The sequence below is a fragment of the Ctenocephalides felis genome, unplaced genomic scaffold (assembly GCF_003426905.1).
Source record: "Ctenocephalides felis isolate EL2017-DRISC unplaced genomic scaffold, ASM342690v1 CF-g0.4_SCAFFOLD_01604, whole genome shotgun sequence".
NCBI classification, from domain to species: Eukaryota; Metazoa; Arthropoda; class Insecta; order Siphonaptera; family Pulicidae; genus Ctenocephalides; species Ctenocephalides felis.
This window is the reverse complement of record NW_020537758.1, coordinates 11992327-12006827: the sequence shown is the minus strand read 5'-3', so window position 1 is coordinate 12006827 and position 14501 is coordinate 11992327. Positions and strand designations below refer to the sequence as shown.

The window sequence follows — 14501 nt, the reverse complement described above, 5'->3', positions numbered from 1 at the left end:
TCTCAAGTACTCGATACAAAATCACTACTTTAGAACCACTACATAACTTTAGTCTTTTACAAGTCTATTCGACCTGTTGCAATTGTCCGAGTAAAGTCTTTACACAATACACGACACACGACTTACATTAGAGACTTTCGTGAATTTAGAATTCGATATAAAGAGATATGTGTTGGAGGTACTCAAATATAAGCTACAAAAGCATATATATATAAATTATACACTTTACAATTGCATATATATAAATAAAGGATACACTGGCGCTGTAAATGAATTAATAACCTACAAAAGCACATATATAAATTATACTATTGATAATTGCACGTATATAATTAAAGGATACATTGGCGCTGTAAATGAATTGTTTATATATAAAATTGATTCAAAATGGAGACCCTGAAAGAGACACTTATCAAACTATTCAAGGCACCTCCACACATATCCATTTTTTCGGCTTTTAATTAACGTTTCACGATAAATTTATTATATCAAAATGATCTACTGAATTAATTACACGGTTTGATGCATAAATTAATTAAAACTAATCAAGGATTTAATTAAAAAAAACGTTAATTAACCCGACCGCATGTTAATCCACGAAAATCTGTTTGACAATTGAACAATTTGAAGCTGTCAACATGTGGCAAAATATTTGTCGTCATTAGTATTATTTAGAGCGCGAAATTCAAACTTTAAATTTAAACTTTGTAAAATACACTTATATTCGCCCTCAACATTTAATTTGAATTTAATTCAAACTACTTGCTTTAAAATTTGAATTGCAATTTGATTCCATTCACAATTGCAAATCTTATTGCAGTTGTTGCATGCACCAAATATTTTGTTTTTATCAAATAAACGGTTAAAAGATTTAAAAAAACTAGTGGTGTATGGCATCGTGCCTCTAGGCAAATATGGAACTTTCGGTAATTTCCGTACCGTAACGAAATGTTTGAACAATATTAAATGTTTTCATATAGATTATTATAAATGTTATAACATTGTCTAATATTTATAAGAATTGTATAAATTGAATTGCAAAGTCGAAATTATTTGTTTAAAGTATATTAGAACTTTAGTCAGAATTGAAATTAAAATCTGAATTATTTTAAAAGCATATATTTTGTTAAAACAAGCAGAAAGTTTTCTGAATCATTCAAATCGGACGCTTAGTTCTCTCAAAAACTGCCATTTTTTGCACATTTAGCTCTGTATCTTGGAAATGGACTTGCCTTTGCCAAAAATTAATCACCTTTTCTCCCAATCATGACAAATTGAATATTTTTTAGATCAATCAAATCGGATACTCCGTTCTCTCAAAAACTCGATTTCTATTTTCTACACTATTTGCTCCGTATCTTTGTAACGGCTGGATCTGCCTTTGCCAAAAACTAATTAGCACATCTCCCTATCAATAGGAATGCGGACGTACAAAACACACATACATAGACACATCCATTTTTTCTGAGGTATGCCAAAATGTTCAGAAACCTTCAAAATGTGAAGATATGCAAAAATTTTCATTTTCGATATTCGGCCCATTACTATAACCATAGACTATAACTACCCTAAAATAAGTTAATAAATCTATTAATGCACAAAAGAGTTGATGAATGCAATTACTTACTTTACTAATTATCTAGAATCAATTGACATTTTAAGGTACTTTCAGTTCTAGGATACTGTATGAATTTGCTAAATTTATTATAACTATTAGACAAGTCATCAACATTAATTAATGGCATTTATTTCAAACTTAAGTTTATAAAATATACACTATCATATTTGTTTACTAATGTAAAATAAACCTACATTTCACAATATACAAAGCAGTGTTCTTTAACAAACATTTCTTAATACTCACATTTGATAATATTATATTTGGAATACAAAATAAGATTTAAATTTAAATTTCATTTAATTTCTGAAATTTTTAGATAAAATGCAAATTACAAAAACAAATTACATTTTGCAAGAGACTTATATAATTTAAATATGGTGTAACAAATATGTTCATCAATATACAATACATTTTGTTCGTATATAGCTATAGTTCTAATTATTATGAAACAAAGTATTCATCCTAAATATTGGGCAAATACAATTTCAATTGACGTTTCAAATTGCTTTTAGGTCATATTGACTTTGATTTTTTCTACTACTATTATCTGTAACTATTTTCTATTAAGACTGTTTACGTATTGTGTCAAGTCATACTCCTCAGTATACTCTTTTTCTTGCCATAAATCTGGCAATGCCTTGAGTACAGACTTTGCAGTTAATGTGCGTCCATCTTTTGATATCAAATCCTCATTTCCATCGATGCTATTTGATTTTTTTGTAGACAATGAGAACAAATCAAGTATCTGATCAGTTCCCATCGATTCCATTGAAGCATTTTCTCCACTTATCACTGTATTTGCTGTGAGCAGCTTGAATTTTTGCAATCTAAAAAATGATCAAAATTATAATATATTTACTTTGTACCACCATTCATTTTAATGAAAAAGATGATAAATTACATACCCCATAATCCTTTCTTCTAAAGTAGCTCTTGTTATAAGCCGATAAACATTTACAACTTTTTTTTGTCCAATTCTATGTGCTCGATCCATGGCTTGAAGGTCTCTCATAGGATTCCAATCATGCTCTACAAATATTACTGTGTCGGCACCAGTAAGATTCAAGCCAAGACCTCCAACCTATATTAAAGAGAAAAAAAACTAGGTGTAAGTACCCTAAGGCAAGTTGTATATTATTTCTGACAATTTTTTTATTAATATTTTTGAATTTTAGATTTTCTTCCTATGGATTTTTTTTTTAACTTCCCATAGGGCAAGTTATAGTAATCGCAAAAAAATCAAAAATGGAAATTTTCATATATCTTTACGTTTCAGAGGTTTCTGAACATTTTGGCATACCTTAGAAAAAATGGATGTTTGTGTGTGTGTGTGTGTGTGTGTGTGTATGTATGTATGTATGTATGTATGTACGTGTGTGTATGTATGTGCGGATACAAATTTTCGTCGACGATTTCGGGAACACGGATCAACCGATTTGAATAATTCAAAAAGCATTCGATTCGTATTGATAAGGAGACGTGCTGATTAGTTTTTGGCGAAGGCAGGTCTAGCCGTTCCGAAGATACGGGGCAAAAAGTGCCGAAAACGGTAACTCAGTTTTTAAGAGAACGGAGCGTCCGATTTGAATAATTCAAAAAACATTTTATTTGTATTGACAAGATGAAGAATCGATACAACTTTCATGAAGGTAGGTCCAGCGGTTTCGGAGATATAGAGGAAAAAGTAAAAAAATGAGTCATTTGGCGGTCAAAAATGATCATTAGACATATGCACATCAAATTATCAGACATTTTATAGAGATTTTAACAATAAGTATACATTTTGTTTACATTCCTATGGGTTCCGTACCAATGTTTACCCGTTAGACAGCGACGCGGCGCTTACGCGCTTTATATTTTGTTTTTATGCAGTTAAAGCAGTACGATTGCTTTGAAAAACAGTTCAGATCTTCCAAAATATGTCAAAATAAAGAAAACTTTTTTTCAAAAAAAAAAATTAAAAAAATAATTTAAAATTTTTTTTTTTCAAAACAAGTAATTTTTTGTCCAATTTATAGTTTCTCAAAAATCTTATTTTTTCGAAGTAAAATATTTTCAAAAATGTTAATCGTTTTTAAAAAAATAATAATTTTTGGTACGGGAAGTTCCAGCAATTTGCCTTAAGGCACGATGCCCTAATTGCCTTAAGACAGAATTCCACTTACAGCTAGTTCAAATATAATTTAATGAATAATCTAAAAAATAGTTATTCACCTGTGTTGTTAATAACAATACATCAATAGATGGATCATTATTGAACCTGGTAACTACTTCGTGTCGTTGTGATGGTGCAATGCTGCCGTCCAATCTAAAATAAATAAGTATAATTTTATTAATAAATTCAATTATTTTTGCATAAATTCAATTAAATTTACCTTAAATATGTAAGTTCTGGCATATGTGTTTTAAATAAATCCTTCTCTATTATATCTAATACAGCTTTTAGTTGGCAGAATACTAATGCTCTGTGTTGGTTTACACAACTCTCCATAATTGGACTTGTTAATGAGTGTCCGATTCCACAATCCAACAATAATTGCCTAGAGAAGGAATGAAAAGTTAAAACCTCAGTAAATTCTGCAGTTAATTCAAAATATTTTAATCTCTAATCTAATCTAAATATTCTAATCTTTGAATATCATACTTCAGAGCAGGAAGTTTTGCTGAATGATTAATATCATCCAATGAACTTTTCTGTGTAGACAAATCTTTCATGACTTTCTCAAATTGTGGATGTCCTGGTACTAACACTAACTTTGGATGATTGCAAACATTTTGTAAATATCTGTTAAAAGAAAAAAGGGTCAAAATCAATACAAGTCAAATGTTTTTGAAATGCGTCTTACAAACCTCAACGCTTGGAACACATGAGGTGAATCTCCTGCAGCATTACTATCCATATTATCATGGAGGCTGTGAGCCAAATGTGATTTAGCAAAATCTTCATAAAGAAGTTCTTGCAAAGGACTGAGATCACAATAATAATCCTGAGTTATTTTCGGTGGGAGATCTTCCAGCACATCTTGTTTCATTCTTCTCAGTAAAAATGGTAGCACCTGCCTATGTAAAGCTTCCATTGCCAAAGCTCCTGCTTCTTGCTCTTTCGAAGAACTTTTGGGATCCCTAGATGCCAGTATAGGTCGACTGTATTTTGCATTAAATTGTTTTTCAGTACCCAAGAAACCAGGCATCAGAAAGTCAAACAATGACCACAATTCCAACACATTGTTTTGGATTGGTGTTCCGGATAATATAAGTCTAGAGAATATTAGAATAATTACCTTTCTTTTTGAGAAAAACATAGTTGAATATAATTACCTGTGATTAGCAACTAGTTGTTTCACTGCTTTAGATGCCTTTGTTTTACCATTTTTTATTATATGACCTTCATCTAATATACAATAATTCCACTTGATACTGCTGAAAAAATTAATATCCTTTCGAACAATATCGTAGGATGCCACAATTAAGTTGTAATGTTTAAATCTCGGCCGAAGTGCTTCTCTTTCTACTGGTGGACCAGCATATTGCAATGGTCTCAAACAATTTGATGGCAGAAATTTCTTCACTTCGTAAACCCAATGACCTAAAAAAATAAATCATCCATTATCATAAAAAAATATTTATTATTATTGATCACAGTGGACAAATATAAATAAAATGCTTACCGGTCAAAGTTGGTGGACATATTACTAAATTTGGTAATGGAGAACAGTCTGGAGCACCGGTTTCTTTATACATTTGCTCCCTAGCATAATTATCACCAGCAAGCATACAAATTGACTGCAAAGTTTTACCAAGACCCATATCGTCGCAAAGAATTCCATGCAAACGATATTTATTCAAAAAGGCTAACCAGTTTACACCAGCCTGAAAAATACAACATAAACTAATATATTAAATCCTACAGTTCCTCTTGCTATAATTTCATGTATACTTCACTGATAGAAAATACATAAATACAAGAAAAAAACTAGATGTAAGTGGAATTCTGTCTTAAGGCAATTAGGGCATCGTGCCTTAAGGCAAATTGCTGGAACTTCCCGTACCAAAAATTATTATTTTTTTAAAAACGATTAACATTTTTGAAAATATTTTACTTCGAAAAAATAAGATTTTTGAGAAACTATAAATTGGACAAAAAATTACTTGTTTTGAAAAAAAAAAATTTTAAATTATTTTTTTAATTTTTTTTTTTGAAAAAAAGTTTTCTTTATTTTGACATATTTTGGAAGATCTGAACTGTTTTTCAAAGCAATCGTACTGCTTTAACTGCATAAAGACAAAATATAAAGCGCGTAAGCGCCGCGTCGCTGTCTAACGGGTAAACATTGGTACGGAACCCATAGGAATGTAAACAAAATTTATACTTATTGTTAAAATCTCTATAAAATATCTGATAATTTGATGTGCATATGTCTAATGATCATTTTTGACCGCCAAACGGCACTTTTTTTTACTTTTTTCGTTAGATCTCCGAAACCGCTAGACCTGCCCTTATGAAAATTTGATCAATTATTTATCTTGTCAATACAAGTAAAATGTTTTTTGAATTATTAAAATCAGATGCTCCGTTCTCTTAAAAACTGAGGTACCGTTTTTGGCACTTTTTGCCCCATATCTTCGGAACGGCTAGACCTGCCTTCGCCAAAAACTAATCAGCACGTCTCCTTATCAATACGAATCGAATGTTTTTGAATTATTCAAATCGGATTATTCAACACACATACATACATGCACACACACACACACACATGCACACCTACATCCATTTTTTCTAAGGTATGCCAAAATATTCAAAAACCTTTGAAACGTAAAGATATATAAAAATTTTCATTTTCGATTTTTTTGCGATTACTATAACTTGCCCTACGAGAAGTTAATAATTTATCATTACCTGCTGATAACTTCTGAGTTCTGCCTTTACTGTAACCGGTACTTTATATTCCGGTATGTCCTTAGGTTGAAAGAGATGTTCTAGAAATTCTCTATGTTGTTTACACTTATAATTTAATTTTTGTGATGCTCCTGGTAGATCATTAATATTTCTACCTTCCAATGGGAATAATTGTATTAAATGAGCAAAACTATGAGTGCTCATCAAACGTACACTCTGGTCATGATCACTCATACGTCCTGATAATAAAGATAAAGTAAATAACTAAATAATGAAGCTAGATAAATATATAAAATAAAAGATAAATGTTCACCTAATAAAGGGACAATCAATAATGCAACAAAAGGTATAATTCTGACTTGCAAAGTTTCTACTACACAAGCTATAAGCTCAGATGCACCCTGCCGCTTCACATTGCTTTCGATGGCACTCAGCATTGGAATAACCTGAATATTGTTTTAATACAATAATAACACTAAATGTATAAATACTATTTATTTATATACTGACTTTTTCAACAACAGCTTCCATTACAGGCAAAACTTCTAAATCAGCCAAAGCTGCCATTGCCCTGGCAGCCATATGTCGAACAGCTTTGAATGGGTGCGAGAGTAGAATACAAAATTTTGGTAAAACATTGTTAAAGAGTTTTGGAAGTAGTGAAGGATGCAAGGAACTACAAACTATTTCTAAAATTTGCAGACTAGAAATCAAAGCTTCTGCGTTAACTTTATTGTTTGCAAAATCAGATTTATCAAACAATTCAAGATCAAATGTCTGTTGAAAATTATCATGTATAGTTTCCCATAATTTTGGCATGTTTATTGGAAGATTTTCTCCAAAATGTCTAGTTATTGCTTTGAGTGCTAAGGCTCCACCTCTGTGCTGTATTCGATTTTGTAAAGTTACCTAGAAATAAAAATTACTGTATAGATAAATTAACTATAATAACTATTTTATCACGTATTTACCTCATCCTCAATTGGAATTAATTCTTCGATTGGAATATCAGAACTCGGTGGCCTTCCTGGGCCTCTTCCGGTTCCGCCATTACTTTTTTTGAATGCTGCTTTTTCTATAGCTCGCTGCTGATTTGTTAAAGTTAGTATACCATCATATGCTGACTTGCCCAACGACATTATAATTTTTTCTTCACTCATTTCATGAGCTTGACTAGTATTGTTTACTTCATTTTCCATCTTAAATATAAATAAAGATATTAAACTAACTCAAATTATAATTTTATAATCATATATACATACCCCAATTTTAGGAGTAAATTCGGTATCAGCTTTAACAAAAGAACAAAGATTCATGATAATTTTTGGATTTGGACATGGATTTCTTTCCAGACATAAAGAAGTTAACATAGCTAAATGCTCAGCTGATAACTGTTGTAGCGGTTCTAAAGTTTCCCTTTTTAATGATTCCATTAAAGGTTTTATTAAAGGATTAAGTTTAACCGGTAAACAATGAAGCTGAGTAGCAGCACCTGCAATTGCAGCCATTGTCCTAGAATAAAAATGTATTTTTATAAAATACATAAATCCCAAATTAAGGAAGTAGTACATTTTTACAAGTTTAAAATCTCGTACTACTTACGAAACATTTAACATCAATTGATCTGATGTTGTCTGTGTAACCGAGGCATAAATATTTTTCCTTCTCTCTTCTAAAGATTCGAATACTTTTTGTTTGAGTTTACATTTGACTAACAATTGTTGGGTAGAGGGACCGCTAAATTGAGCAATTGTTTCTAATGGTATTACGTCACGGTTATCAATTCCAAGATCTATTTTGTAATGCTTTAGCATGGCAATGAAATCCCTAGTCTCTTGAAGTAGCCTGCAAAATTATTAATCATATTACATATTGATTGTGTTGAGTTTAGCTAACGAGGTTTGAAAATATAAACTATTATAATTATTCACCTGGTGCATGTAACAGCTATCTCATCATAATAAACTGTTTGATTCATTGCAGCCTGTAAAGTTTCTGCCAATACTATATGACATGGTCGGCTTGAGTTATCTCGAATAGACCAATCTGCTAACACTAAACTTGCTACTAATTTCTGCAAAGCAGAATGTGATTGCAAATATGGCAACATGACACGTATAAATGTGTCCAGAGGATAATTGGTGTCAGGAGGATATTCTACTCCGGGAGACGGTTTCACCAAGTACTGAGATAACTGACCTAAAATAATACTCATTACATAGAAAAAAAACAATGATAAAGAATAAAGATATTCTACAGGTTATTTATCATTACTGACCCAGCATTTCCGATGCCACACATCTGGCTCTTATAACATTTTGTTCTCTAATATTTTGTGGTGTTGATTCCCTTCCTCCAACAAAATACTTTTGAGTTTCAATATAACAATTACTTTCAGAACCACCCAACTTGCTCTTCTAAATGAAACAATAAGAAATTGTTATAGGATTTTCTCTATAATATTATTATTTGAAAATTAATACCTTCAGTGATGCAGCATGTATTAGCGTTGACGGATCAAAAGGAACCCTTGCAGGATGCATTACCATACATAGCCAAGATGCAAAAAATGGACAAGCTGCATGCAGAAGTGCATCGAGAGATGAATTTGCAACAAGATTGCACCAAACCTACAAAATATATTTTGTGTAATATATCAATAATTTTTTATATAAATATAATTATAACCTTCTTAACAAGATCTTGGATTTCAGGTATATGTTCAATTAACACTCTTTGAAATATATGCCTCAAGGCTTCTTGAAGTAAACATGATGGCCATATAAAGTTTACAGATTTGTGTGATAAAGTGAATAGAGTCTGCAATGTTGCACATCGCACAGAACTTGAATTATGAGCTAAAAATGGCCATAATCGAGGAACAACTTCTGTTAATGGCTGAGTTCTACAAAAGAAACAAATACACAATGAAAATATTTCAAAATAAGATTCTTATTTGTTAGCAAATATAATTTACTTTAATAAATCTGCAGCATCAGGTAAACTTAAAATAGCAGCTAGTAATCCCATAAACGAATTACATGCTGAAGCCAGCTCATCTCTGATCAAGAAGTAAGTCCCAAAGTTTTGTTACAAGCGGAGAGAGCTCAGTATGAACCCTAAACAAATAAATCAGAATATTCATAATTATATTAAGAAACAATATTAAATTGAAAGGGCTTCATACATCATTAATTTATCAGCTACTGGAATAAGACAAGAGGCAGCTACAGCACCAACATCGTCCATGCTATCACCAACACCAAGTTGGATATGTGGAAAGACGATAGGTAATATTTCTGACACCAAATCCTACAATAAAAAGTTAAATACGTATGATCATTTCGCATGTTGGCGTTTGAGTTATCACCACTAATGTTATACCTGTCTTGCAGCAAGCATATATTTAATTCCTAGTAAACCACCATGCCTAGTTTCCCATTCTTTCCTGCTCAACATTTGGATTAGAAAATTTAAAACTCTATGCACATCTGGAGGTTTCATCTCTTTAACAATAAGACCTAAAGCCTGTGCACATGTTTCACGCACTGGAGCCACCACTTGATCAGAAACAAAATCACCAAACCTATCCAATGCCAAAATCCATAATAATCTAACAGCTGCATCTTCCAACCATATATTATGCTGCTCTTCCATCTAAAACCACATTTAACATTATGCATATATTAATTTGATTGAAATTAGGTATCTATTACAATGAATTATAGAAATTTACTTGTTCTTTAGTTGTATCAGCATTTTTTCCTGCACCTTCTCCTGCAGCTTTAAGAACTTCCCTAATGCCTGTTGCTGCCCCATGTCGAGCCTCCCACCTTGGACTAAATAATTCAAGCCATAAACGTTCACATAATCCTTCCAATGGCCATTCAACGGTTTCGCTCCAATTCCCACTTCCATCAGGAGTTCCATAACCCTCACCTATTGAAAAGAAATTTATTTTAACAAAAGCATTTACTAATTAACTAAAAATGTAATTTAGTATAAATATTTAACAACTTTGAGGGTATCTTTACATGAATTTTCATCCAATTCTAATTTAACTTTCTTCTTCTCAGGTTCATCATCATCTTCAAGCGAGTGTTTAGAACCATTACTGCTGATAGATCTTGAAAATGCAGATTGCCTTGCTTTTCTCCGAGCCTTATTAATTTCCCTAGAACTAAGAACTGAGCTAACCAATTCATCAATAGGTTTCTGAAAATATAGTGTGTCAACAAAATTGTAATATTTAAGTTTACAATAATATTTCTTACCCTATCCTGTGTAGTATTGCTAGGTAAACTTGATGGCTTTAAATCATCATTTGTCACTAAATTTCCTAAATTACTAATCGAAGATAATATAGAGTTATCTCCAAATCCTAAACGTAAATTTAGCTGATGGCGTTGATGTGCTATAGTTTCATTAATATCTGTCAATGTAGAGATGATATATAAATATATATACATGTGAAATTATCATTCTAAATTTTTCCAGTATTACCTCTACTATTATCATCATCACAGTCAAATTCTTTTCCTTCAGATCCACTCAATGGAGCAGCGCACAATATTTTTTCTAAATTGAATGTGTCCAATCTCAGTCTATTTGAAGCAGAAACATCCTTTTCTGTTATAAAAGAATACAACTCTTGAAAACTTAAGACAGTATTTAGAAACAAATAAGACATGCCTTGCTTAGTAATGAATTTAGAAAAGCAATACTCGATCTTAAAATTATTGTTTACATTGTGCAATCAATTTTAGCTTTCCAAACCTTCGATCTTAATCACTTGTCCTGGAGGATCCCACCTAGGCAAACTATTTAAAATGGCTTCAATGGCTTGGGCGGCAGCTATTCTTGTATCCCAATTAGAGTTACGAAGCAACACTAAAGTTCTTTTTAAGAGATTATGCAACTCATGCGGATGCAATGATTGAACTTCTCCTAATTGTTTAGCTGCTAATCTTCGTGTAACTTGGGATGTCCCACTCTCTAAGAGGATAAATAATCTATCCAGTCTAAAATTTAAGTAAATACAGATTAAAATAATGTTTATTTGAATATTGTCTTAATGTGAAGTTCATTTCCAGTGATTTCTATGATATTACCTAGTTGAACAAATATTTTGATTTTAGGAAAGTGTATATTTAGAGAGATTATTTACTCAAATAAATCTAATATGCCTGACTACGTGAAATACAAACTACCAGTGATCAGTGACCAATAAACAACAATATACATATTTAAATATGAAAAAGATTAATTAAAACTGTGAACAAATTACCCCTAAATGAAAAGGGCTTACTACCTAGACCCCTATTTGATAGTTTATTTAGTAAAATGAGATCAAGTATACATACCTAGAACTCATTGTTGTAATCAGTATATATCAATGTCCTAATCGTAGAAGTATATCCTGGAATTGTTTGTAAAAATTTAATATTCGCCGGAATTACCTAAATGCATAATCAGTAGTATAAAAAACTATATAGTCTATCATAGCCTATGGAATCATTTTCTAGTGACATATTATACAAGATCAGATTTAATCTGTGCAATTTTGAAAAAATCTGTCTTACGTTATCTCAGTGCCAACGAGTCATCATGATTATTCAACAAATCAGCGCAAATAACATAACATTTTTGGAGTTTTGAAAAATAAATTCGACAATTCAAGGAAAGGAAGCTCATCATAAGGCGATCAGTTATATACTGACAGCCATATTGCTGCACAGTCTGAATTAGTACGTACAGAATAGAACGTGATTGGTCGTTCACAAATTACACTCCAATTCCGACCAATCACAGGATGGCATTAATAATAGTTAGTTAGACTGTTGACAGATTGTGGCGTTGAAGTGCATCTTTCATTGCACGACAAAAATACAAAAGTTAAAAGAACAAATGCTAATGTTTACGTTTATATTTATCAAGGCTTAAAAGCCAAATGCAATACCTAATAACTTTTCGGTACCCACGACTTTACGTCGGCTGTAATTATGATATTACAAATAAAATTCCAGATTTCGAAGTAATTGTTCTCAAGTGATGTGGCTAACTATTATGCTATGGGCTATAGCTGAGTGTTTCAAAAGCTAATATAAACATTTGGAACTTGAATTATTGTCGGGACTAAATCAATTATCATGGCAACTGTTTTTAATAGCCCATTTTTAACCCAAAGACTGCATCGCTTAAGACAACGAGATTTAGACTATGATGAAGACCAAAGATTTGGTCGTTGTGATTGCACTAGTTATTCATATTTCGCTTTATCCATGGTGCTTTTTTCAGTGGGAAGTGTAATTACAGTTTTAGCTTTAGGTGATGCAGATGGTTACATATTTAGTAACTTGGGACATATGTGGTTAGTAGGACCTATATTTATGTGTTCTGGATTGATGGTTGCCGTTAAAAGTATGCTCTACTTAAGAAGAAAGAGTGTAATACAAATGCTTTTACATCAGAGGGCTATATTTCGGGTAAATACTACATAATATACAATATTGCAATTTCAGATTCATTATTTGAAAAGACTTTTACCGTTAGAAAGTATCTTTGTATTTCGAGATCTATTTTCCATAATGGCATACTTATCATACTACATATAATTATATTTTTTCTATCAGGATTTGGCAGCAGCACAAGCAGAGCAAGCCTATTCCGGAGGATTGGCTGCTCGAAGTGCATCTACAGCCACATTACCACCTTCTTACGAAGCGCTGGTGACTCCTCTAGCACCACAAGGCACAAGCAGTGAAGCGCCACCTCCTAGCTACGAAGAAGCTATGTTTTTAATGGAAAAATCGAATCATGCAGCTGATGATAAAACTTCTAGTCCTAGAAGGAATCACAAACCTTAAATAGGTTCTTATTTTATTTTATTTACTTACTCACTTTTATTTCATAATTTGACTTTGATAGAATATTCAGTAAATGATAATGTTTATATTATTGGAATATTGTGATAATGTAATGTTAAATATGTGGCTTAAATAACATTTAACATTAAATCTTAGGATTAATTTACCAGGCCAGTTGTTGAGTTTGGAAATGTTTAGGATTGCAATATTGGAAAGGAATTAAATCCTTTAGATATTGTTCATCATTTTTTAAAAGTTCTTCCCTAAATTTTAGAAAGCATTAAGACTAATGTAAATTATATAGAAATTATAATCATAAACGAACATGGAACACATGCAGCTTACATTATCTTGTTTTTGTATATAGTAATCTAAATAGCTGCACTCATGAACTAGAATATAAAATCATGACAAACATACTTAAAGTGCATTTATTTAATTAACTAGTTTATATATTTGTTTGATAATTCTTTCATTGATCAATATATAGTATAGCATGAGATTTAAAAAGTTTAGTTTTTTATTTTAATTTTTGATGTATTTTTCATTATTATTTGGAAATTGTGTTGATAAGCAAATTATTACAGTATTATATTTTTGTAGATGCCTATGTATAACCTAATTTCAATTTGATATGCACAATATTAATACAGGATTTTCTTTATTTTATTATTAAATCAACAAGACTGTGGAACTACATAAGAACTTTGTTTCTTTTAAAACTATATTGTTTCAAGTACCCTTTTTTTAAAGTATGAAACACAATAATGTAATAGTCTCTATTGTACTTAATATAAAACATTAATTCAATTACATAATTTGTGATGTTTAAAAAAAAAGATCATACAGCAGCTATAGCAAGTAGCATATATATTTTCAAATATGCTAGTTGCTTACTATGAGATTGTTAACGACTGAAATAATGTATTAATAAGGAGACCTAATTTGTTTAAATTTAGATTGAATTGCATATTGATATTGTTAATAAGGTCAAATTATCATTGTTACATGAATAAATCGATGAAAATTTTGAATCTAATACCTGGAGTTTCAGTTTTGTAAAATAATATAATAAAATTCAATTCAATTTTCATATAATCTTTATTATACATAAAAG

General features: G+C 31.1%; 2 protein-coding genes across 2 annotated transcripts; one reads left to right on the top strand and one right to left on the bottom strand.

Annotated features, from left to right (window-relative positions):
* Window positions 1-2002: 2002 nt before the first annotated feature.
* On the bottom strand, window positions 2003-12204 carry LOC113372404 (TATA-binding protein-associated factor 172). Its single transcript, XM_026612726.1, is given in 29 exon segments — window positions 2003-2448; window positions 2527-2702; window positions 3836-3929; window positions 3997-4161; window positions 4266-4406; window positions 4472-4879; window positions 4940-5207; window positions 5290-5491; window positions 6519-6757; window positions 6832-6964; window positions 7029-7427; window positions 7490-7717; window positions 7781-8030; window positions 8121-8363; window positions 8450-8717; window positions 8797-8935; window positions 9002-9148; window positions 9207-9423; window positions 9496-9578; window positions 9580-9637; window positions 9706-9830; window positions 9903-10175; window positions 10255-10457; window positions 10553-10733; window positions 10793-10950; window positions 11022-11147; window positions 11295-11539; window positions 11882-11937; window positions 12101-12204. Coding segments are annotated over 28 exon segments (5454 nt in total). The 5' UTR covers window positions 11893-11937; window positions 12101-12204; the 3' UTR covers window positions 2003-2174.
* Window positions 12205-12391: 187 nt separating this feature from the next.
* LOC113373014 lies at window positions 12392-13877 on the top strand. The gene is made up of 2 exons (XM_026613351.1): window positions 12392-13003; window positions 13151-13877. The coding sequence occupies exons 1-2, from the start codon at window positions 12668-12670 to the stop codon at window positions 13382-13384; spliced, it is 570 nt and encodes a 189-aa protein (XP_026469136.1). The 5' UTR covers window positions 12392-12667; the 3' UTR covers window positions 13385-13877.
* Window positions 13878-14501: the final 624 nt, after the last annotated feature.

Excerpts from the sequence above, each read along its gene's own strand:
- LOC113373014 (XM_026613351.1), top strand. The coding sequence starts at position 12,668 with ATGGCAACTGTTTTTAATAGCCCATTTTTAACCCAAAGACTGCATCGC. Across the intron at positions 13,004-13,150 it reads ATCAGAGGGCTATATTTCGG|GATTTGGCAGCAGCACAAGC; the intron begins GTAAATACTACA and ends TTTTTCTATCAG.